The sequence below is a fragment of the Diadema antillarum genome, unplaced genomic scaffold, assembly GCF_040938485.1.
Source record: "Diadema antillarum isolate AM-2024a unplaced genomic scaffold, OU_Dant_1.0 seq00000169_RagTag, whole genome shotgun sequence".
NCBI lineage: Eukaryota > Metazoa > Echinodermata > Echinoidea > Diadematoida > Diadematidae > Diadema > Diadema antillarum.
The window spans coordinates 1467602-1492494 of NW_027271238.1; the positions used below are offsets into that span (position 1 = coordinate 1467602).

General features: G+C 38.6%; 1 protein-coding gene across 1 annotated transcript; it reads right to left on the bottom strand.

The window, feature by feature from the left end:
* Positions 1-1492: 1492 nt before the first annotated feature.
* LOC139728186 (PRKR-interacting protein 1 homolog) lies at positions 1493-23473 on the bottom strand. The gene is made up of 6 exons (XM_071639149.1): positions 23345-23473; positions 8406-8484; positions 6095-6195; positions 3280-3365; positions 2567-2625; positions 1493-1614 (listed from the first exon to the last, which is right to left on the bottom strand). Exons 1-6 carry the CDS (start codon positions 23471-23473, stop codon positions 1493-1495), a joined length of 576 nt encoding a protein of 191 aa, XP_071495250.1.
* Positions 23474-24893: the final 1420 nt, after the last annotated feature.

Genomic DNA, 24893 nt, shown 5'->3' on the forward strand with positions numbered 1-24893 from the left:
ACATGTGTCATAATACAATTTGATATGAAACAGTATTTTCTATGAAATGTATTTATTTCTCACATGATGTTTCACACTTATTTACAACTCACAAGCTCTTAAAGTAAATATTTGTTTACCATACAACTTGCATGCTTTGGGAAAAGATGAAGGCCTACAACTTGACTTGCTGTAGATGTTCTTTATAAGCCATGGAGATATATCCATTGGTTTAAATTCATGCAAACTGCGGTGTCATAAGTTATCATACATGAATACAAGATTCTGAAGTCACCTGAACAAAACATACTATTGTTTTGGGGGGTTTTTTGCCAAACAAAAATCAGCATAACCCCAGTCTTAGCTTCAAACTGGTATCAAGTGAACCTGCTGCCTTTTGCCACCCTTTAACCCGTTGAGGACAGTTTGATTTTGCTTCAACATGCATTTCCCATAGACGCTTGTCCGAGTATACTTGGGACTCGTCCTCAACGGGTTAAAACCCTTCATGTTTGACACACACATTGGAGTGCTCTCTCTGCCAACAACTGGCAAATTCGTCTAGAAAGTAATTGTCAAAGAAAAGAAATGACCTTTTTCTCCTAATCTCTCCAATCATGTCACCAAGGCCTTCTTGAGGCACAATGCTACATCTGAGTGGGCTTGCTAACTTGACAACAAGGTGAAGTTTTTTCAAATTGTCCATCAGTTGCAATAGGTTAAGTTTGGGTGGATTGCTGATGTGGATGAAAAGTGCCTGGCATGTTACCCCGTTGAGGACGAGTCCCGAGTATACTCGGGCAAGTGTCTATGGGAAATGCGTGTTGAAGCAAAATCAGTCTGTCCTCAATGGGTTAAGCTAAGTGCTTGGGCATACAACAGGTAAAAAGATTAAGTTAGGACTGATATCTGGGGCCCATGCTTAGCCTTATGATACAATTTCAGGTATCAGAGCTGTGTGAAAACTAAAAAAAAAAACTGTCCTGTAGAGGGCAGTCTCCACATATGACACGCTGGGGACTCACTCTGGCTCACTGTGCAGTGGTGTAATGGGAGTGTCTCATGGTGCTTGTTTCACACCTCTCACTATTCACTGTCTACACTCCATCACATTTTCCACATTAGCGCTCTTAAATCCAGTGTGGAGGAATCTTTCACACTTCAGTCGTGATGAGGTCTTGCATCTCACTTTTTGGTCACTATCACCTCCACCACCATCATCATCAGCATCATCTTCAATCCATGATGATATCAGCCATGCTGTACTACATCACGAGACTAACTTTCCTGGTATCAATCTCCGTGCAACAGGAAGAGTAAGAATTCAAGTGGAAAACAAAATTAAAAATCTGCCTCTCAACTCATTCACGCTAAACCTTCCGTCAAACATCATCTGCACCTGAGCCTAGTAGGTATCTCTCATCGAGTGTCTTGGCACAATGTATTGCTGTTGAGATACCAAAGTTTCTACAGCTCTTGTCAAAGACAAGATACCAAGTCCCCCGGGCATCCATCACCTTCCTCCAATCACAAAGCAGTTCTCTTCGGCATCATCTCCCTGATCGTCATCCTTCTCGTCCTCGTCCTCATCACTGTCGTCACTAGCATCTTCCCCTGCTTCTGCCTTCTTTTTTGCTGTCAGCAGAAGCAAACAAGATGACACCAGCTCAACAAACAAACATTATATTGAGGATAATAGACCAGGGCAAAGAATGAGAACAAATTCTAAATATATCTCTTTTTTAAAAATCATGTTTTGTATAATAAGTATTAATTTACATTCATTTAACATAGCTGAGGATCACATTGAGGCCCTTACGTCTTTTTTTCTTTATTAGCTTTTGCTTCTTTCGGTTTTTCTGTCGATTTCAGAAAGCCACTTGCTCTACTGCACTCTGTTCAAAGCAAGTACTGCTGCCATGTGTTATCTCATCGACTACTCAAGCTGATGCAAATTAGGAACAAAGAGAACTTTGTGTTTATTCAGATTTTTCCATTTAGTTTTTTTTTTTTATTGCAACTGATTGACAAATTACCATTCATCGATGTAAATAAACACTAACTATCTCGCATTTCATTCGTAGCCATTATTAAAATTACGGGCATACTATACACTGGTTGGACTCAAACCAATGACCTTCTTATTGATAAACAGGCGATATATCCACTATGGCTATCGGGTGGAAGCTTGATAGTCTAGTAGACACAAAGCCTGCCTAGTAATCAGGAGAATGTTGGTTTGAGTTCAACCCAAGAATGTGTGCCCATGATTTTTCATCATGGCTACTACTAAAACACTGGATAATTGGCATTAATTTATGTAGATGAAGGTCAATTTGTCAATCAGTTGCAACTTTGAGCTTCATATGCTGATTAAAATGTTGTGATATTCATGTTAATTCCACATCAACATGATAACAGCTATCAGAAATCTACCTCTTGCAAATAATAGCAGAGACTGGTAAAGACTCACACAGTTTTACCTAAGTGCACTGATGTGTACTGGATAATATTGTCATATTTCTACCAACTTCTTCAAATTAAAGTCATGCAGGGGAGAAGTTTTCTGGCTTAATTTCAATCTCACCCTTTTCTTCTTCCTCCATTTTTTTCTTCTTTGCTTTCATCTTCTGCTTCTGCTTCTGTCTGCAAAAGATAAAATATGGTACATAAATGGAATTAAATCGTTCCAAGTTGCTATTCCCACATACTATTAAAGTCACACAGAAAGACATCTAATAGGGCTGTCCAATGGTCTGAGCTTGCATGCAGTTCATAACAGATTTCATATCATTTTAAAGGAAGTTTGGATTCCCTATATTGCCAGCAACGCTTAACTATGCCATTTATGCTTAAATGTCCCACTTTCCATCTGTGAGAATGAGACAAACATTTGCATATCGTATCTACAAGACAGGTCATGGGGCTTACATGGTCACATTTACTCTCTCTCTCAATAAAAAGAACAAATAAAACGTCTGAAAAAAAATAAAATTAAAATGCCTTTTGCCTATAAAAAATTAATATATCACTTTCCTGACTTTAGAATTCATTTTTGTATGTGCAAGTGACTCAATTCACATTACATATTGAAAATATCATTGTAAATTTGGGAGCCGTCATTTATGTGACTGGTCACCCTGTGAAATAGACTTCAACAACTTCACAATGCAATCAAGATTTCAACAGTGCATCATGTTCTCTGTGATGGTAAGCATTGATGATGACTTCATTTCACTGTTTAAAAAGGGAAAAAAAATCTTATCTTGATGGACATTCGTAATAAATCAGTCAATTCACCTCTTTGCTCTCTTCTTTGCTGTTCTTTCTTCTGCTGCTTTCTCATTCTGTTCCAGTTTCTCGTGGTAGGTCACGTCTTTGTCTTCCTGAAATGGAGAGAGGAAAATGGTGACAAGTCCAGTCTCATTTAAGTCAGTATTGAAAATGTAACCTCTGTTGTCATCAAAGATGGCATATATATCAGTGAAAAATTACATCACAATAATTGCCAGAGTACATGCATGGATAAATGAATAACTTCACAGTTTACTACTCACTGAAATGATGACAAATCAATATAGGGTAGCATTTATACTTGAATAGACACAAGATATTTCAACTGAGCAGGATACAGCTGAATACGAGTCTACGATTGTCCTTCTCTATGTGGAATAAATTGCTCCCTTTCTCGGATGTCGTTTGGAGAAGTACAGCACTCATGTTGTCTACAAGGACAACACCACCATCAGAAACCATTTGGTTAGTGTCAAAGACTCCAGGCAAACCCTCAGAAGGGATGGTATAGTCTACCAGATCCCATGCTGAGATTATGACAAGAGTTTTAAATAATAGGTGAGACTGGCAGGCCTGTTGGGGAAAGGATATCAGAACACAGATGGGACATTACAAACCACAGGACAGAGATACATTATCTGCAGTAGCCAAGCATGCATAAAGAGCCCAACATCATCCGAACTGAGTGGGTGTGAAATGCAGACATAGCACACCACTCAGTGGTACCCCACAAGAGTGAAGGAAGCTATCCAGATACAACCCAACAAAGGCAACATCAACAGGGTTGTAGGTTCCCTGAATCCTGGATGTGATGTATTTGCCTTCACCAACAGAAGGGACACCCATCCACCGCCACCAACGTTGGTGTAGACATCTCCGATGAGATCCCACCTCCGACGTCCACAAAAGAGTTGCTAAACTGGACTGTCAGCCAGCGGATACAGGATGGCGCACTGCCCGACTTGTGCAAGGAGGCAGCATGCTGCCAACTAGGTCCACAAACACGTTATAACTTATGTGCATGCACCACCGTGTGTCATTGTAAATGCCGAAACTCAGCAGCAGCGAGTGAAACATTGTGCGTCTTACCTGTGATTTCCTCACGAGACTAACGATTACCTTTACCCCAGCATCAAAGATATCAATCCAATTCGAAGGCCTATTCTATTCAGTAACCTGCAAGACTGTTATCCATGTTCACTTTTATTCAGCAAAGTCAACAAATAGTGAAAGGATATGTGTCATTGAAAATGGATGAACAGTTATGGAAATTTAACCCTAATTAGGCCGGGGGGTGGGGGGCCTCTGAGGCCCCCCCCCCCCCTCGGCATTCTGGGCGATGTATCGCTATCGCAAAAAGCTATCGCCTCGACGTTTCATAACTTTTTTCTTTCGAGTCTCCCACATCTTTTGACACCAAATTTGCGATGCCCGGGTGCGCGATTCCAAAGTTACGCATAAATATGTACATGCATGTCAGACCAAAAATTGCTCAAAAACGTGAATTTGTGTACAATTTCAAAGCAAACTGCGCTTACAGGCAAATTTCATAAAAGCATGATTATTTGGGGGTTTTATTGCAGGGGTGTATCCAGGATTTTTTCCGGGGGGGTCGTAATCAAAATTTTTGGACCTTTTTTGCGAGGGAGCGGAGCGACCGACCGGGGGAGGGTGTGGAAGGGGGGTGTCCCCCCTCCCACGGTAGGGAGTTTTTGAATTTTATATCTTAAAATGGGGCCATTTGGTGCATACAAAAGTTACTTTTTCGGCATGGCAGTGCGGCTTAGAAATAAGGTATGACATTGCCATTGAAATTAACTTACGAAATTTACGAGGTTTTTGACAATTTGCTGGAACACCACTTGGTCACTTGTTTTTTCTTGATTGTATATAGGGTAAAAAGCCCTCCAAAAATGTCTCTTACAAAAAGTGGACCTTTTGAAAATTTGGGGGGGGGGGGGGGGGGGGGGGGGGGGTCGTACGACCCTCCCGACCCCCCCTTGCATACACCCATGTATTGATTCAAATCAATTAATAACATATTTTCTTGTACGGAACAATGTCATGGACAAATTCAATCGAAAATTTACACAAAAAATGGGCCTGTTTTGAAATCAATTTTGTGATTTATACCAAATAGTCCGAGGCAATGTGTGAGCCAATTTTCGTTGCGATTGCGCGATCAACGGCCGAGATCTGAAGGCCCCCCCCCCCCCCCCCCCCCCCCCCGGCTCTATCATCTACCTAAATAGCCCGGCCTAGTTAGGGTTAAAGTTAAACATCTTTTTATTGAAATATTGACGTCAATACATACAAATCATGTTTGCAAATTAGATGAGATCATTCATTAGCTCACAGATTCTTCACTAGTTTGCACACAAATTTCCCTAAATTTTGATTTTTTTTTTTTTTTTTTACATGAATTTGGAAAGAAGGAAATATATCCTTCCTATCTTTTCCTAGAGTTTGAAATCTCCCCAAATAATGAATTACCCCACACAAAAAGGTGTTCATGCTTGGTCAATACCTTCCACGACTCTTTGGAAGTTTTATCATTTCAGTGTAAACCCCATAATAATGATAGTAACAAACACAGCATTTGTAATGCACCATTCATCTAGTGACCTATTACAAGGTAGGCCCTACTGAGGGACATAATTAGAGTGAGTTGAATACCTATTCAGGTGTAAAATTAATGAGAAGCGTATAAATAGCCCTATTTGTAGTCACAGGAAGAATCTCAAAATTTTTGTGAATGGGTACCATGTCTCGATGGATGACAGGTAAAAAGAAGACATGAGTAGTTCCACCACTCTCTCACCTTCTCTGCTCGGTTCTGAATGTACGTCACCCTGGCCAGCTCTCGCCGTCTGTAGCCACGATAGACATGGAACTCCCCACTGCCTGCTCCAGCACTAGATCCTAATGAACATACATGAAGATAAAGGCCAAACTTATTACTTGCCAAGTATAAAGGAGAAACCACTGATACATGGACAGAAGATGTCACCAATTCATTGATATACGAGTATTCCAACGCATGGCTACTGCACATACAACCTACCACAGATAACAGAAACTACTGTAAAAGTGGGAATTTGGTGAAGTTGAAATTTTCGCGATTATTTCGCGCAACCAGAAACCAGCATGAAAATAAAACCATGTGAATATTTTTGCTTGCTTTTCTACATTTCAGTAGTTCATGTCTGTTGAGAAACTCACCTAATACACCCCGCCGAGAAAAAAAAATGCTTATAAATGTGAAAATATCTACTTTTTAATACAGTATGAACATAGATTATGCAAGGTAGGATTGTTGGGGCCATCTTAAAGGGGAAGGATAGTAACTGATCAGTGGGAATCAGTGGAAATGCTGGGAGATGATTGTTCCAATCCTTATGGGATTCATTCAAGAGTTCATTGTTTATCTATTATTGTGTGAAAATGATTTGCTTCAGAACGGTCTCATATTCAAGTAATGTGCAGATTAATGCTCCGTCACTGACCAGGGACGCTAACCTGGAAGCATTAAACTGCACATCACTTGAATATGAGACCATTCTGAAGCAAATCATTTTCACACGACAATAGATATACAATGAACTCTTGAATGAATCCCATAAGGATTGGAACAATCATCTCCCAGCATTTCCACTGATTCCCACTGATCAGTTACTAGCCTTCCCCTTTAAAGGGGGTGTACAGTACTGGTTGAGGTGGGGATTCATGTTTTTTACATTCCTAAGTGAGATAATGAGAAACCTCTTATGAAATACGAAAGAGCATGTGATTTTAAGAAGGATTCAACGTTTATTTGATGAAAATTGGTTTTCAAATGGCTGAGATATCCAAAAAAGTGATAATAATAAAAGGCAACATGCCACAACTTTATTAGGATCTCTTTGTTTCACCTTGTTTTTGGATATCTCAGCCACTTCAAAACCGATTTTCATCAAATAAAATTTTGATACCCCTTAGAATTGCATGCTCTTTGACATCTCATAGAGTGGTTTCTGAATATCTCACAAAATGTTAAAAGCTAAATCCTCACCTCGACCAGAACTGTACACACCCTTCAAGATAATGATAAACACTTGGCAAAGGACGTAAACAAGGGCTTAAAGGGTGAGTACAGTTCTGGTCGAGGTGAAGATTTCGCTTTTAACGTTTTGTGAGATATTCAGAAACCACTCTATGAGATGTCAAAGAGCATGCAGTTCTAAGGGGTATCAAAAGTTTATTCGATGAAAAACGGTTTTGAAATGGCTGAGATATCCAAAAACAAGCTAGGTGAAACAAAGAGATACTAATAAAGTTGGGGCATGTCGCCTTTTATTATTAACACTTTTTTGGATATCTCAGCCATTTCAAAACGAATTTTCATCAAATAAACGTTGAATCCTTCTTAGAATTACATGCTCTTTCATATTTCATGAGAGGCTTTTCATTATCTCACTTAGGAATGTTCAAAACATGAATCCCTTCCTCAACCAGTACTGTACAGTCCCTTTAAAATGAAAGGGTTTAGCCAACCTAAATTTGATACACATAATACATGTATCAATTCAACTAACAGATAATGAAACAAAGTTCTAATTGGATTGGAAGAGGTTCATCGTGGTGAAGAATGAATGAAGAAAGTAATCAGTTGTCTCACGATGTGCAAACGTTGAGAGGTTGCGACGTTTCGACTGCAAACTGCTTCGTCTTCGTCTTCATTCAAAGTTCTAATTTGCAAATTTAATGCAATCAAAAGAACAAAAACCATGCTAGCAAGTCTTGTGTAGGTAATTACAAAACCCAGAAATCAAATCTTGCCAATAATTATGGCCTTTAGTAAATTCACATTCAAATGTCAAAACTCTAGTTTGTTGTTCATGTGGTGTAGAAAACCTTAGTCACCTGATTCTAGCATTTCAGTGTTACTGCATCTTCAGACTTTAGAACCCATGCATACCGTACTCTTGTTTTCACTGTAAATTTTTTAATTTTTGCATTATTCATCAAATCTCAGTTTAAACTATCTATAAATTTTAAGAATTGATGCACAACTTTTTCCACACAGTCCATATCTAGGATGAATAATGTAACTAGACCAATATTTGCTTGGTGATTGGCCTGAGGAAACATACCCATAACATCTCGCACAAATTCAGCTGGTGCTCTCGGGCTCCATTCTTTCTTTTTCTCCGGTACGTAGACAGGTTTATCCTTGATCAAAAAACAAAATGAAGTAAAACTCCTTTTCAATTTCAATAAAATATACAGATATATGTAGCAGAAACCGTAATGTAAAATTGTTATCCTTAAAAATCACCTTGAATTTACCTTGAAGTGCCAAACCTCCAGCTTTAAGTTGATAGATTGCAAAGAGTGTCAGAGTTCAGGGGCCTTTGTAGCCCATTAGTATAAACCCAAACTGGATGTCCATGTTTCTGTTTTTTAATGTGAGGAGTGTTGGTGATTGGATGACATCTTCCGGGAGTTTGTTCCAACTGTCTACCACTCTCTGGCTAAAGAAGTTTTTTTCTTATGTCCAGTCCAGGGCATGCTTCTGGGAATGTCTTTGAGGACCATGGTATGTTGCTTTCTGGAAGATGGAGTTTGGGTCAATATTGTCTACATTCTATAATTGTGCCATGATGCGATAACATGCTTGAATAAAATCACCCCTCTTCCTTCTATCTTCCTGAGATGTAAGATTATGTCTCATAAGTCTGACTTTGTAGGGTAGGTTTTTCAGGCTGGGGACGAGTTTGGTGGCCCCAGGCCCCAAGCCTGCACTTTCTCAAGGACTTTTTTGTTTATCTTGGACACCAAGCCTGCACACAGTACCCCGCGGTAATCAAACTGTGGTCTGACAAGTGACTTCTACAGAGTTTTAGGATTACATCTCTACATCTGTAAAAGTTCTTCTTGATCATTCTGAAGACTCTATTGGCTCTTCTTTAATTCATGAAAGAAAAAAATTCTTGTTTCATCATGTTTATAAAATCACCAGATCAATTATGAAAAGAAGGAAAATAGAAGGAAATCTAGCTGATGTGTTAATAATCACATGAATCGATTGTACATTGGGTACTTGACTTGGCCTTTTTTACCAAGCTTTTCATTTTCAATTTAGCTATTTTTGCCATACGCATATAGACCTGTAATGTTATTCGTGCAAGTCACCTGGTAGTATATTCACAACTTGGGAAAACATTGCCTTTGCATTCATAGATTATGCCTCACAATCATGACAATAGAATAATGAAATGAAATTTGAAATTAAACAAGTTCTGGTAAAGTGGGAAATAGCCAGAAGTTTTCTCTTGAAATGGGATTTATTTCTCTTCCATCTTTGTGGGCCTTAAAGGACAAGTTCACCTTCATAGACATGTGGATTGAGTGAATGCAGCAATATTAGTAAAACACATCAGTGAAAGTTTGAGGAAAATCAGACAATCTGTTCTAGAGTTATGAACTTTTGAAGTTTCTGCTCACTGAAGGCTGGATGAGAAGACTACTATAGCTTGTGATGTCACATGAGTACAACGATATAAAGAAAATATAAAGAAATTTCAACATATTTTCACTTTCCCCGCTTAATAATAGGCTTTTGACTTCCCTCTTTCAGAAGGCAAGGGGAATAATATTACCCTTAACATATGTCTGTGACAAGTTGAGGAAATGTATACATACTTTTTTTCAAAAAGTAAAATTTTGTGAAATTCTCTTTTTATTTCCTTTATGTCGTTGTACGCACATGGCATCATACACTGTGGTAGTCTTCTCATCCAGCAGTACAAACTGGGCAGATACTTTAAAAATTCATAACTCATGAACGGATTTTCCGATTTTCTCCAAACTTTCTCTGATGTGTCAATTGCTGCATTCACTCAATCCACATGTATGGAGGTGTATCCTATTACTGAACGATTTTTATTTAATTTCTCCAGATGGGCAACATTATGCTTCAATTTAGCTAAAGATCTCCCAGAAGATACCGTAATTAAAATTCTGATAAATTTAGCTGTAACAGTATAATTTGAAAACTAAGCCACGCACTTGACAAAATCTGTACCCTGGTATTTCAAATAACCCTTCCACAAAAACCGTGTCTTTTTACTGACCCAAATCGTATTGTACTTACCGAACATGCCCCCTCAGTGTGGGAAAATTTAGGCATTGCATTTTCGGTCAATGTTATTAACGCAGAATAACAAACATCAACATTTCAGCGATTATTACTAAAATTAGCATTTTTTGCTGCAGTTTAGCAATTTTCTGCACCAGCTCCCTTGTGAGATAACAGCGTATGTGTAGTCCAATGGATGCACGCGTATACGAGTTGTTTTAACAGGCTTCCATTGAAAATGTACGCGTTCGGTAATAGGATACCGGTACCTGCCTATATATGAAGGCGAACTTGTCCTTTAATAATCCAGAGTTCAAACATTCACGGAAAATTGTCAATAAATCACAATTTGGTGGAATCCATGTTGTATAGAGTTCCAGTCATACTGGTACTCACATAAACACTGTAACGTTACTAAATTATCACTCTTAAACTTTAACTTTATTGCTTTAGGCCTACGGTTTAAATTACATGCCTTGAGGAGCAGAGGCTAGCGCCATAGCGGTTAGTGAGGTTTGACTTGAATTTCTCCCCTTTCAATAATATTTATCTAATAATTTTTCTTTCATTATCATTGACATTGAGGAAACTTTGATGACATAAAAGTTAAAACATCGTCATCATATAATAAAGAAGGTCGAGAGTTCAATAGGAAATGTTCATGTGTCTATGAACACAACACTGACACCTTACGTCCTTCTTAGCTTACCGGGGCGTTAGCACTTGCTAGGTGCGTTAAATACGTTAGAAATCTAACGGACAGACGTGACTGCAGACTATAAATATTAGGCCTATTAATTGACGACTACCGCCTACACTACCTAGTCTAGTCGCAGTAGAAAATTATAGTATATGGCATTATTATATACGATAATATCTGCATAATAGCATAGGTTCTAGGCCCTATCCTCAGATTCAAAAGGGGGTTGGACAACTCGACCGCGGGATAAGTCGTCCCTGGACAAGTCGTCCCTACCCCTGGACAGCTCGACCGGGTCGAGTTGTCCAGGGTCAGGTTTGCGATTGGACAACTCGACCCAACTTTATTTGTGCCAGATTTTTGCAGAATGAAACACATTTTAGTCATTAAAATGGCATAGGTTAGTGGAATGATGTATGAAAAAATGTTTTATCGCATTTTTAAGGCAATTCCTATTTATTTTCTGATGCTGCGAAGCAATATTTCACGGTATCTTCCCTGCTCTGAGAATCTCGGTGACTGAGCTTTTTCTTGTGACGACAGCCTGTATGGTAAGGTGACATTTGTTGAGAAATTTCCATTAAATGCTTATAACCAGCAATAAAATATAGTATTTTACATAGTTATACGTGTTTTCTATCCTTAGTGACATTTTCATGAGCAGAGGAATCATTTCAGTATGAAAAATGAAACAAATGTCTACAGTATGTCGATTCGTCTTCGTTCGTACTTGTTCGGTTTCCATATCGTGGGACGCGCGCTGCTAGCTAGCTGCTAGCTGAGAGGCTAGGCTGAGCGTGGCGCTCGCTCGCTCCCTGGCCACCAGACCCCCTCCCACCGATACCAGCCCAACTTGTGACGACATCCTGTTTGGTAAGGTGAAATTTGTTGAGAAATTTCCCTAAGATGCTCATAACCAACAATAAAATATAGTATTTCATATAGGTGCATGTGTTTTCTATCCTTGGTGACATTTTATGGGCAAAGGAATAATTTCAGTAAGAAAAATGAAACAAATATATCTATGTCGAATCGTCTTCGTTCGATAGGTGTCCACACCGCGGCACGCTGCTGAGAGTGGCTCACGCTACCACCGATACCAGCAGAACGGGATACCGGCCCGCGGGCCCCGCGGGCCGTAGGGCTGGCAGTCGTGGTGCTCGCTCGATGGGTGGAGCGAGCTGTGTCGCTGCGTAGCTACGAAGTCGACCGTGATCTTTTCTTCGACATTTGGACTAAATTCCAGTCAATGAAACTATTTCATACCTTTCTCTTAACTTTGAACGATGTTATACTGACTAAATGGTTTGAAAAGTGTCTGGAATTCACCGGCACTGTATTGATTCATAAGTAAGTCATCAACAACATGACGACCAGTCTTATCTTGCAATCCCAAATTCTCTGTACTACCACACTACCCACAAGCTAGTATGGAGAACCCGACTCCATATTGATACACTTATTGTTTTACTGTACTGTCAACAAATAATGGGGAAAAAATATAGTGACAAATAAAGGAAATAAAATTTCTCACTCTTTTTCTTTTACTTTTTTGTGGTTGGTTTGTTTATGTTTTTGCCAAAAAAAAGGAGAGTTGTTCTGCATGTCCTGCATGAAATTCATAAAAAAAAGAAAAAAAAAAAAACGGGTGTAGGACCTACTGTAAAAGTGGATATTTTCGCGCGACTAATTTTTCGCATTTGGCCGGGTCAGAAGAGTTTCGCCTGTTTTTAATTCCGCGGAATCCAGACATCATGCACAATAACATATGGCAAGCAAAAATATTTGCATGCTTTTATTTTCGCGCTAGTTTCTGGTTGCGCGAAATGCACGAAAATTTCAACACCACGAAAATTTCCACGTTTACAAATATTGTCTGAAAACTCTTTTCTTTTTCTTTTTTTCTATGCACTTCTCTCCCGGTCTTTGCCGAAGATATTTTGAAAAAAAGAAAATGCCTACCGGTAAATACTTACACTTGAACACTTGTAACTTATATTTACTGGTGATTTCTGACAGTACTTTTCTGAAGTTGATGATATGATCTGAACTAACCCTTTTTAAGAAAAAAAAAAAAAAAGGGATGAAAGGGGGGGGGGGGCATCCCAGGCCTGCGTAGAACATCATTCTAATACCCTGGACAGAGTTGTGTTAGAAAAACAGAAATGTATAATTCTTAATTTCATTTTGTTACGTATGCATCATACAGGTTACAATGTCTCTCTCTGTCAAACTCAAAGGTATTTTTTTTTCTTAAAATAGAATGATGGCCATAATAAAAAAAAAATCTGTATGGTACGGTATATACTTAAACATCTGTCTTTGCCAAAGATATAACTTGCGAAAACTGTTTGACGTTACAGACACTTCACTACACATTAGTTACAGTGTAACATTATCCTAAATTCCTAAGGCCACGTTAAAGTCCATCAAACCATCCAGATCTCTCTAAACCTTAGTTTCATCACAGAAAACAATGTCACACCTTTGTAGCAGCACGTACCCCGTTAGTTTGACAGTAAGTCACTGGCCGAGAGAGGGAGCCATTTCAATCGGTAGTATAGTCATGTTACTCTCTCCGGACGCTCCCTGATGGCAAAAAGAAACAAAAGAGCTCATTTTCGCTGACCAGTCCTTTGACCACGGTTACGTAAAAAGGTACACGTAGGCTTATCCCATAATACTTGCCACGTAGCCCCTTTTTCCTAACATTAACCGTGGACAAAGCTCTTTTTCTCACTCTGGCTCCTTAACCTCCAAAGGAGATGGACATACAGTAGACCATAGCTCTCCTGCGTCCAATACAAAAAGGAGATGCAATATTACTTTCCAGAGTCACGTCCTTTCCTTATTGAGACGGTTTTGATAAATTCTCTAAGTTCATACATGTCTATTTTACACCACATCGGTGAGGTGCTTGGTTCCAGCAACATTGATTTGAAATAGTTTTGGAACAATTATTACGGAAGAGGAGTTGCCTTCCTGTCACACTTGCGGATGCTGCATGAGGCTATTGCATCAGAGCTCGTCTCGCATCTCCTCTCATTGTCAACCCTGTCATCAATGACTGAGGATGAACTTCATCCATTTCCAGCTCACGACGAATTAGCGCAAATGTGAATCTCCAAGCTGGGATCGCATCATTGACAATCGCATTAGTGTCAGCGCTAAGTGATGTGAGTGCCAGGCGACGACCAGGCGGCGAACACCCGTTCCAAACAGTGTACACGTCAGCATCTCGACCCGGAGCTCATCGTGGCAGTGCGCACTGCAGTTCGCGATCGCGATCGAGATCCTCTTGGAGAGTGACGTGGCCATATTTCACCCTTGACGCGACCTGGGACTCTGCTCGGACTGTCACGGTGGTTCTATGAATAAAGGGAGAGTAAAATAGTCCTATTTGGACAAGTCAGCCATTTACGAAAGGGGAAGGGTACATTAAGGGAAACAAAAAGAATACTACCTTGGTCAAGTCAGCACATTGCTGCTACTAACTTTTGTTTTGTCTCGATTCCACACAAAGACATAACATGGAAAATAACTCCTGACCAATCACACCACTATCCCTTCTTACATAACTTATGTTACTTCTTGTCTGGAGTGAGAAATAAAGAGTTGTATAGCATCTACACTTCTGACCAATCATAAAGAAGGTCATTCTTACATAACTTATGTTATTCATTGTCTGAAAATCTATTCAAAGAAACACAAAAGAAAATTACTTTTAACCAATCATCTCTCTGTCTGGACCAGCAATGTATATCTCTATTTCCTGCTAGCCTCCTACCCTAAGGGTTAAGACCACCCAACCTTTGAGATGTTTGTCCCTGGACAGGGGATTTATCTTACATTAAGCTCCTGGGGACTGCCACCTGTTGTGGTCTGGAGATGGGGATGTACTATACAGTGCTATACATTTAAATGTGAAATGGACACTACTGTACGCATGGGGTATTTCCCACAAAATAATTGGGCTGACGTGACTATTGTGTGCATCTCACAATTATCATAATCACTATTGCTATTGACTGACTGTGCACAAATTGGAAAAGAATTTCACCGCTCTGTCGGTATGGCTTCCTGATTTTGAGGCCATCAAAAGTGTGCTGTTACCATGACACCACACTTTCCTCTTTAAGAATGCATCTTGCACTTCAAATATCATCTTTTTTATGTGTCCTTTTTTCCTGTCATTTCAATAAAAAAAATGAAGAATTAAGTCTTATTTGCTAGTCCTTTACTGCATTTAAAGGGTTATGATTTGTTGTTGCCATGACAACACAGTTTCTACCACTGATTAAAATGTGTCTTTCTCTTTCTACCACTGATTAAAATGTGTCTTTCTCTTCTTCTGGCTAATGCAAACAGGACTCCACAGCTATGGGATGTTCAGTTGCAGGCGCAAGGTTAGCAGTGCATAAAAAAGGGACCCCCCCCCCCCCCCCCCATGGATTCCTTGTGCATTTTTGTTGTTGTTGGTCTAATCAGCAATGGCCAACACAATTCTAATTATTGTCATAATTAGATATTTCTATATGGTAACATAGCATACAAAACTGTGTTAACCCCATTCATTTTATTCCAAGAAAGTGTTTCTATGGAGCTGACAGTAACAAACTGACAACCGATGATCATGGCATAAAAGGTGAATGCACCAAACTTTTTAGGTGACACTGATTAAATAGATGATGACTCGATCCCTTCACGCAGCAAATCGTCAGTGTAAACCATTAGGGTCAGGGTAAATAAAAAAATGCATAACATGGACAGATTGATGCAAAAGGACTCGTACAATCAGAGACACTTCCTCTACTTTTTTTCAATGACTTTGATCTTTAGTTTTGTCATGGATTCCTTGTGCATTTTTTTGTTGTTGTTGGTGGTCTCATCAACAATGGTCAACACAATTCTATATCAGGGATCCCTGTATAATTTTGTCAGGTAACTGGACAAACAGGTTACAGTTGGACTTTTTTTGTGATAGGTAACATAATAAATTGTATTAACCTTCCCCACCACCACCACCACCACCACCTCATCTCTCTTTCCAGGCTCTCTCTCTTGTATCTCTATCTCCCCTTCAAATCCTCCACTTACAGATTAAAATAGTTTTTGAATACCAATTCTGTGAGTTATAACTATGTCATTTTGGATGTCAGGTAGTCAAATCACATTCATTTGCAATCTTTACACTATGGATACATGATTGAGTTTTTTTTTTTTTTTACTGTAATGTTCTGATTGTTCGACCGTTTCCCTCCTTGTGTGTGTGTGTGTGAGTGTGTATGCAATATGAACTTTAATGAGGAAAAAGATAGTAAAGTCAATGAGCCTGGTATGTTTGACATTTTTATGGGGGGGGGGGGGAGGGGGGGGGGCAACATGACTGTTATATATTCTGATGATTGAAATGATCACATGATATTTCTTTGCTGCTAAAAGACATTATGTGGTACACACACACACATGTGCATGCACAAATGAAAAAAAAAAATACCGTGACATCATAACTTGACCAAAAATTTACCATCTATTTTCAGCCTTCTTAGTTAGTTTTTTAAGAATACTGATCGTCTTTTAATCAGATTGTGTTATGTTATCAATTGTATGTGAAAACAAACAACCATATATGCCCTATGGGTTAGAAATGTGAAATTGCTCATGTTATAAAAATGCTTGTGTGTTTGTCCTATAGGCATCATAAAATGAAATGTTTTCCTAGTTCTACAGCATACTCCTACGTACACACTTTGTTTTTTCAGTGTAGCAAAAAAAAAAAAAAAAAAAAAAAAAGAGAGAGAGAAGAAAAAAAACAACAACTGCTGTTCAAAAACTGCTTAAATCCAATTGTGGAGAGCCAGTGGAGTAAAATGGAGTCAAATGGGCCTGAGCTTTCAATCCTAGCAGAATCTCTGTCAGAGGCAAAACGACAAACAGGCAGGGAAAGCAATCATATAATAGGACTTCACCCATAAAGAACAGTCAGAGACTCGCTAGGGACACAGAACAAGGAAAACAAAAGGGGAGGGTAGGAAGTCATGGGCAAGGAGCCCAACAGGTATAGGGAGGGGGATTAGAGTGGGAGGTTGACAGACAAAAGGCTGAGGAGGGTCAGTGATGATCCAGATCTGAGGACCAAAGGGGGAAACCTTGAAGGAACAGGATGAATAAGGAGGCAAAATCAAACAAGATAAAGAACAACAGAGGATAAAGAAAGGAAAAGAGTGAAAAGCATGGGGGGGGGGGGGGGGGGCTGAGCAAGCAGTGAGCCTTAATAAGGTGTACCAAGAGGAGGCAACAAAATGAAAGTGAGTGTCAACCAACCAATGCAAGTTCTCAATCATATCAAAGGCAATAATAATAATAATAATAATAATAATAATAACAATAATAATAATGATGATAATGATAATATTAATAATGAAAATGATAATAATAATAATAATAACAAAATAATAACAATAATAATAATAGGGACCTAATAATAAGAGTAATAATGATATTGATGAAAGAAATAAAAATGATAATTAAAAAAAATATGTATAAATATGAAAAAGGGAGGAAATACACAAAATCCCTGGGAGAGAAAATGCATTTTAGGTTGAAGCTGGCATAAATACGCATAGAACCACATTCAATTTCATTTCATGAATCCGGACTATCTGTGCAGATCAGACATCTCCCCTTTTGCTTTATATTCCACAATTTCTATCAAACTTTAGTGACCACTTCATTCTGAAAGGAGTTTGCCTGTGTTGCAACAATTTTTCCAATCAGGTCGTACAAGACAACAGCAATGTATTAGTTGAAAATGTGACAAGCATTATTTGAGTTTGTGTCTTTATCAAGATAATGCCGTTTCTTGAAGGTGTGGTGAAGGCTAATGAATTCATGATAATGTAAAGCTACATAGTACATGTATGTTCTTTTAAAAAATTAATTATGAATGTATTTTAATCTGTATTCATAGTTTTTAGGCAAATATCTCAAACTTTGGTACACATGATGACTGTGATATGAAAAAGTCCATGACACATCTTTGCAGTGTCCTGAATTGGTTGCTATGGTAATGGCATAGCAAAAATAAAGGATGAAGCATGATTATTAAACCTTATCACAGGATACCAGTAATTTTCATGAATTTTGCCACTATTGTTGGCCTCGATAAGAGAATGCAAGACACTAGGTTTCCTTGACATGGTCATGGCCTGTTGCATTATAACTCAGAGAAAACCTCCCAGAGAGAAGGAAACTGGATGGAGACAGGAGTACCTGTATACAAGGTAATCACCTTCATACAGTAATACCACATTTTGAGGTTTCATTTTGAGCAGAAATACTACCTGAAGCAAGAGGAATCATTCTGAAGGTTACAGCTCGTTATTCGAAAGGTTCGTTATTCCGAAGGCTCTTTAGTCCTAAGATTCGTTATTCTGAAGGTTCTTCATTCCAAATTTCATTTTCGGATTAACAAATCTCGGGAATAACGAACCTTCGGAATAATGCCACAAATGTTAAGACTAACGAACCCTTTTTCATTTTCGGATTAAAGAACCTCTAGGTATAGGGAATTTGCGAATTAAACGAACAGCACCCCATTCTGAAGCTGGTACTAAAAAAATTAGAGTACATGTAGTTTGATCCACAAGACTTTGTAAAGGATGGTCCATCGGTCAGTCCATTGCAAAGTCTTGTGGATCAAACTACCCTCATTTTTTTAGTAGTACTTGTACATTGTAAACCTAAATCTTGGCAGGTGTAGCCGCTAAATCACAGGCAGATATGCGCGACACCTTTTCCTCCCTATTAATTGATAACTGCAAACTTTATGAAAATCATGCATCTAAAGTTGTGGATTGAAATATATTCTCTCAATTGGCAATTCAGTTGTATGTTTACAATCAGTAGGCCTATATTTTAATGTGTAGTTGTGCAAGACACTTTTGTGTGAGTGTCAAAAGATGTCTTGCCACTGTAACAACATTTTTGTACAAATCATTAAAAATTGTAGAATTCTCAAACTACTACACTGTAGTATGCTGGTTTTCAAGAGATTCAAGCAAAAATTGACTCAATATAAAGTTGTGCAAGATATATTAGTATACAAATGCATTCGAAGGTGTTTGCCATGACAATTGTAAGCCCTACATGATGGCCCAGGAAATTACAAAAAGACTTACAGATCACACTTCTCCAGTTTTTAAGTGATGACATAAGTTTAATAGCACACATTGGTCATGTTAGGCTCAATGTAAAGCTGTGTATACCCTTAGGCTGCGTTAACATAGAAGAATTCAGTATTCGTTATTCCCTATGCGTCGTCAAGTCGACCCAGTACACCATCACCCGCACCATCCGAATGTCTTCCTCCTACACAACCATCCCAGCAATCTTATTAAAGGACAAGTTCACCTTCATAGACATGTGGGTTGAGAGAATGCAGCAATATTAGTAGAACACATCAATGAGAGTTTGAGGATAAATCGGACAATCCGTTCAAAAGTTATGAATTTTTGAAGTTTATGCTCAGTCACGGCTGGATGAGAAGACTACTGTAGCTTGTGATGTTATATGAGTACAACTATATAAAGAAAGTATAAAGAAAATTCAAGATATTCTCACTTTTCTCACATAATAAAAGAACACTCGACTTCTCTCTTTCAGAAGTCAGGGGGAATAATATTACCCCTAACATAAGTCAGTAACAAGTCAAGAAAATGTGCACTTTATTTAAAAAGTCAAGTTTTGTGAAATTCTCTTTTTATTTTCCTTATATCGTTGTACGCATGTGACATCATACACTGTAGTAGTCTTCTCATCCAGCAGTGATTGCACAGATATTTTAAAAATTCATAACTTTTGAACGGATTGTCGGATTTTCCCCAAACTTTCACTGATGTGTTCTACTAACATTGTTGCCTTCACTTAATCCACATGTATATGAAGGTGAACTTGTCCTTTAACAATTTCTAAACTGCATCAGAATGTCAGTCTATATGATTATTTTTGCTAAAGGGCTAATCGAGACCAAAGTTGTTACCATTTCAAAATCGAAAGACGGTATACGCTGCTCAAAAATCGAACAAGCGCGATTCCCACTATGCTTTACTATTCTGTGCTATTCGGCATATTCAAATAGTGCCCTCTTACCCGTGTTAGAAAATCATATCGTTCGATTCAAGCTATTCGCGTGCCCTCGAAAACGCGTACCGTACTATACCCGAATAGTATACTTCTATGTGAACGCAGCCTTATAGGCCAAATTGCATTTGGCCAAATTGCATTTGGGGGGGGGGGGGGGGGGCTTTATGCACTGCTAGCCACCTTGCACCTGCAACCAAATATCCCAGCTGTGGAGTCCTGTTTACATTATAACATTTTAATCAGCACTGGGGAGAAAGTGTGTTGCCATGGCAATAGCAAATTATAACCCTTTAAGTGCGGTAATGGACTAACAAATTAGACTTAATTTGCCATTTTTTTCAATTAGAAATTACCAGATATATGGAACACATAAAAAAATTGATATTCAAAGTGCAAGATACATTTTTAAAGAGTAAAGTGTGGTGTCATGGTAACAGCACATTTCTGATGGCCTCAAAATGAGGAATGCCATGCAGGGTCATGAAATTCTTTTCCAATTTGTGCACATTCAATCTGTAGATATAGTAAGTGTTATGATATTTTTTTGAGGTCAAATAGGCACCAGTACTTCAAGAGGGGGTATAAATCATTTTGACAATGACATTTCTGGTTTTCGTTTATACTCCTGTCTTTAAAGGGCTATTCAGCAAAATTTGAGGTTGTTCTATCTAGATACCAGATAAGTAGATTGATGAGCTCACATCAAACTGGGACATATAAAATAAGACAAGGTGGAATTTAAAATGCACCTTTGTTTATGCCCTGATAAATGAAATGTGATGAAAATTAGTCATGTCCAGACCCAAAATATGTTGTGAAGAAAGGTGTGACATTGTTTTCTGTGATGAAACTAAGGTTTAGAGAGATCTGGATGGTTTGATGGACTTTAACGTGGCCTTAGGAATTTAGGATAATGTTACACCGTAACCGATGTGTAGTGAACTGTCTGTAACGTCAAACAGTTTTCGCAGTTTATATCTTTGACAAAGACAGAATTTTAAGTACCGTACCATACAGAATTTTTTTTTATTATGACCATAATTCTATTTTAAGAAAAAAAAAGTACCTGTGAGTTTGACAGACAGAGACAATGTAACCTGTATCATGCATACGTAACAAAATCAAATTAAGATATACATTTCTGTTTTTCTGACACAACTCTGCCCAGGGCATTAGAATGATGTTCTATGCAGGCCTGGGATGCCCCCCCCCCCCCCCCCCCACCCATCCCCCTTTTTTTTTCTTAAAAAGGATTAGTTCAGATCATATCATCAACTTCAGAAAAGTACTGTCCGAAATCACCGGTAAATATAAGTTACAAGTGTTCAAGTGTAAGTTACAAGAATTTTTTTTTTTCTTCAAAATAGTATCTTTGGCAAAGACCGAGAGAAGTGCGTAGAAGAAAAAAAAAATAGAGGATTACATATTTGAAGTTTTCAGACAAGCTAAGACAGCCAGTACCAGTACTTCATGTACTCCCTGTTCTTTTCTTTTTCTTTTCTTTTTTTTTAATGAATGCAAGACATGCAGGGCAATCCTTTTTTTTTTTTTTGGCAAAAACAGAAATAAACAAACCAACCACAAAAAAAAAGTAAAAGAAAAAGAGTGAGAAATCTTATTTCCTTTTTTGTCACTATCTTTTTCCCCCATTATTTGTTGACAGTACAGTAGTACAGTACTGGTCCCCACTGTATCAATACGGAGTCAGGTTCTCCATAGCTTGTGGGTAGTGGTGTGGTACGTAGTACAGAGAATTTGGGCTTGCAAGACAAAGACTGTAGCCTGGTCGTCATGTTGTTGATGGCTTACTTATGAATCAATACAGTGACGGTAAAATTTCAGACACTTTTCAAACCATTTAGTCAGTATAACATCGTTCAAAGTTAAGAGAAAGGTATGAAATAGTTTCATTGACTGGAATTTAGTCCAAATGTCGAAGAAAAGATCACGGTCGACTTCGTAGCTACGCAGCGACACAGCTCGCTCCACCCATCGAGCGAGCACCACGACTGCCAGCCCTACGGCCCTCGGGGCCCGCGGGCCGGTATCCCGTTCTGCTGGTATCGGTAGTAGCGTGAGCCACTCTCAGCAGCGTGCCGCGGTGTGGACACCTATCGAACGAAGACGATTCGACATAGATATATTTGTTTCATTTTTCTTACTGAAATTATTCCTTTGCCCATAAAATGTCACCAAGGATAGAAAACACATGCACCTATATGAAATACTATATTTTATTGTTGGTTATGAGCATCTTATGGAAATTTCTCAACAAATTTCACCTTACCAAACAGGATGTCGTCACAAGTTGGGCTGGTATCGGTGGGAGGGGGTCTGGTGGCCAGGGAGCGAGCGAGCGCCACGCTCAGCCTAGCCTCTCAGCTAGCAGCTAGCTAGCAGCGCGCGTCCCACGATATGGAAACCGAACAAGTACGAACGAAGACGAATCGACATACTGTAGACATTTGTTTCATTTTTCATACTGAAATGATTCCTCTGCTCATGAAAATGTCACTAAGGATAGAAAACACGTATAACTATGTAAAATACTATATTTTCTTGCTGGTTATAAGCATTTAATGGAAATTTCTCAACAAATGTCACCTTACCATACAGGCTGTCGTCACAAGAAAAAGCTCCGTCACCGAGATTCTCAGAGCAGGGAAGATACCGTGAAATATTGCTTCGCAGCATCAGAAAATAAATAGGAATTGCCTTAAAAATGCGATAAAACATTTTTTCATACATCATTCCACTAACCTATGCCATTTTAATGACTAAAATGTGTTTCATTCTGCAAAAATCTGGCACAAATAAAGTTGGGTCGAGTTGTCCAATCGCAAACCTGACCCTGGACAACTCGACCCGGTCGAGCTGTCCAGGGGTAGGGACGACTTGTCCAGGGACGACTTATCCCGCGGTCGAGTTGTCCAGGAACCATTCAAAATTACTCTGTCACAACGAAATATCAGTGGGTATCAACCGCGCGCATACGAAAGCGGCTATCATTCCATTTCAACGTACTGTACGGTCAAATCTATGAACGGTACGAATCATGCATACAACGTTCAGATTCACACGAAACGTCGCGCCAGAATCACACTTACAGGATTTCTCATCAACTTCTCAATTTGAAGACGCTGTTTATCTGCAGTAGATTTTGGAAGGATCAACGGTTTATCCGTTTTCTTACGGAAATGTTTCTTCTTTTCCTCTCCATCGGCCGGCTTTTCCATGTTTCACTTAGTACATGTATACAAATTTTTTGGGCGAAGTAGCACAGTCCAGTTTAATCGTGTAGCACGATATGTACGTAAGTGTACATGTACGTACCATACACGGCCGCCACGCACGGCACAATTAAAGCGTTCCATACAAAATATAAATTGGAATAACACCATCAATACATGACTGAACTCCCCCTCTACAACACTCAGAAACACAAAAGGAAAAAAAAATCAAAATATATATTGATTGTTTGGCTTGCTTGAAAGTCTCGATTAAGATTTATCTGGCAGTTTTAGAAATCCGACATACTAGGCAGCAACTACAGTAAGCATTCCATACAGCACAAACCCAGAGGATGCGGAAATAATATATTCAACATGTGGAATGTTTATATTTGGGTAATGTTTTCCGTGCTTTTGCTAGGCGCCAGCAGGCGCCATTATAGAAATCAGGATTTCATACATTTACAAACTAGCAAGCCCATCGACCTGTTCTGATTGGGAGCTGTTTTTTTTTTCTTCTTTTCTTCTTCTTCTTCTTCTTCTTCTTCTTCTTTTCTTTAATGTTAATACATGTGATTCAGTCATAAAATGGGGGCTTCAGTATAGCTAGTAAATGTTGTCTTTAAATAAACTTTACTGTAGCTTATTTACTTCCCGAGCATGACACAGCAATGCACCTGACTCAGTGAATAATATTTTCTTCTTCTTTGGGACGCCCCCAGATTAAAATGGCTGATATGAGTTAGTGTTTTAAAATCAAATACCAGCTGTATGATAAGGGTACAGTCGACCTTACACTATATCGTATGTAAGAGTATTAAGCAATGCATCGAGCAAATATAGCACATTTGCCATGAATCATTATGCATGATCTCGTTTGCACTAATGCTTGTGTATTTTCTAGATGTTGCTTTTCAAAAGGACATCACCTCGCAGGAATCATTGTCAGCATAAGTGCCAATAAGATTATACGCAAGGAGTTTGGAGAAACAACCCCTTTAATGTGATCGCATGTACTGCGTTTAGATGCTGTTTGTCATGCACTGACGACCAAACCTGGATCCATATTTATACTGAACATTGTATTTCAACCTGAATTGATATTCTGTGGATTATCCTAAAAATGTTATTGTATTTTTCAGTCTTCTTGTATAAATAGCACCAGTACACTTATAAACACCAGTAAAAGCGCCATATAAATGCAATTATTATTATTATTGTTATCGTTATTATTATTGTTATTATTACTATTATTATTGTTATTACTATTATTATTATTATTATTATTATTATTATTATTATTATTATTATTATTATTATTATAGAAATTAACTGAGAATGATTAGATTAATAGCCACATTGCTACATAGCTGTGCCAAACAGTTTCAGCCCCCTTCCCCTTTTTCTCTCTCTTGTGGTGCACCTC

Excerpts from the sequence above, each read along its gene's own strand:
- LOC139728186 (XM_071639149.1), bottom strand. The coding sequence starts at position 23,473 with ATGGAAAAGCCGGCCGATGGAGAGGAAAAGAAGAAACATTTCCGTAAG. Across the intron at positions 8,485-23,344 it reads AGAAGTTGATGAGAAATCCT|GATAAACCTGTCTACGTACC; the intron begins GTAAGTGTGATT and ends TTTTTGATCAAG. Across the intron at positions 2,626-3,279 it reads GCAAAGAAGAGAGCAAAGAG|ACAGAAGCAGAAGCAGAAGA; the intron begins GTGAATTGACTG and ends TATCTTTTGCAG.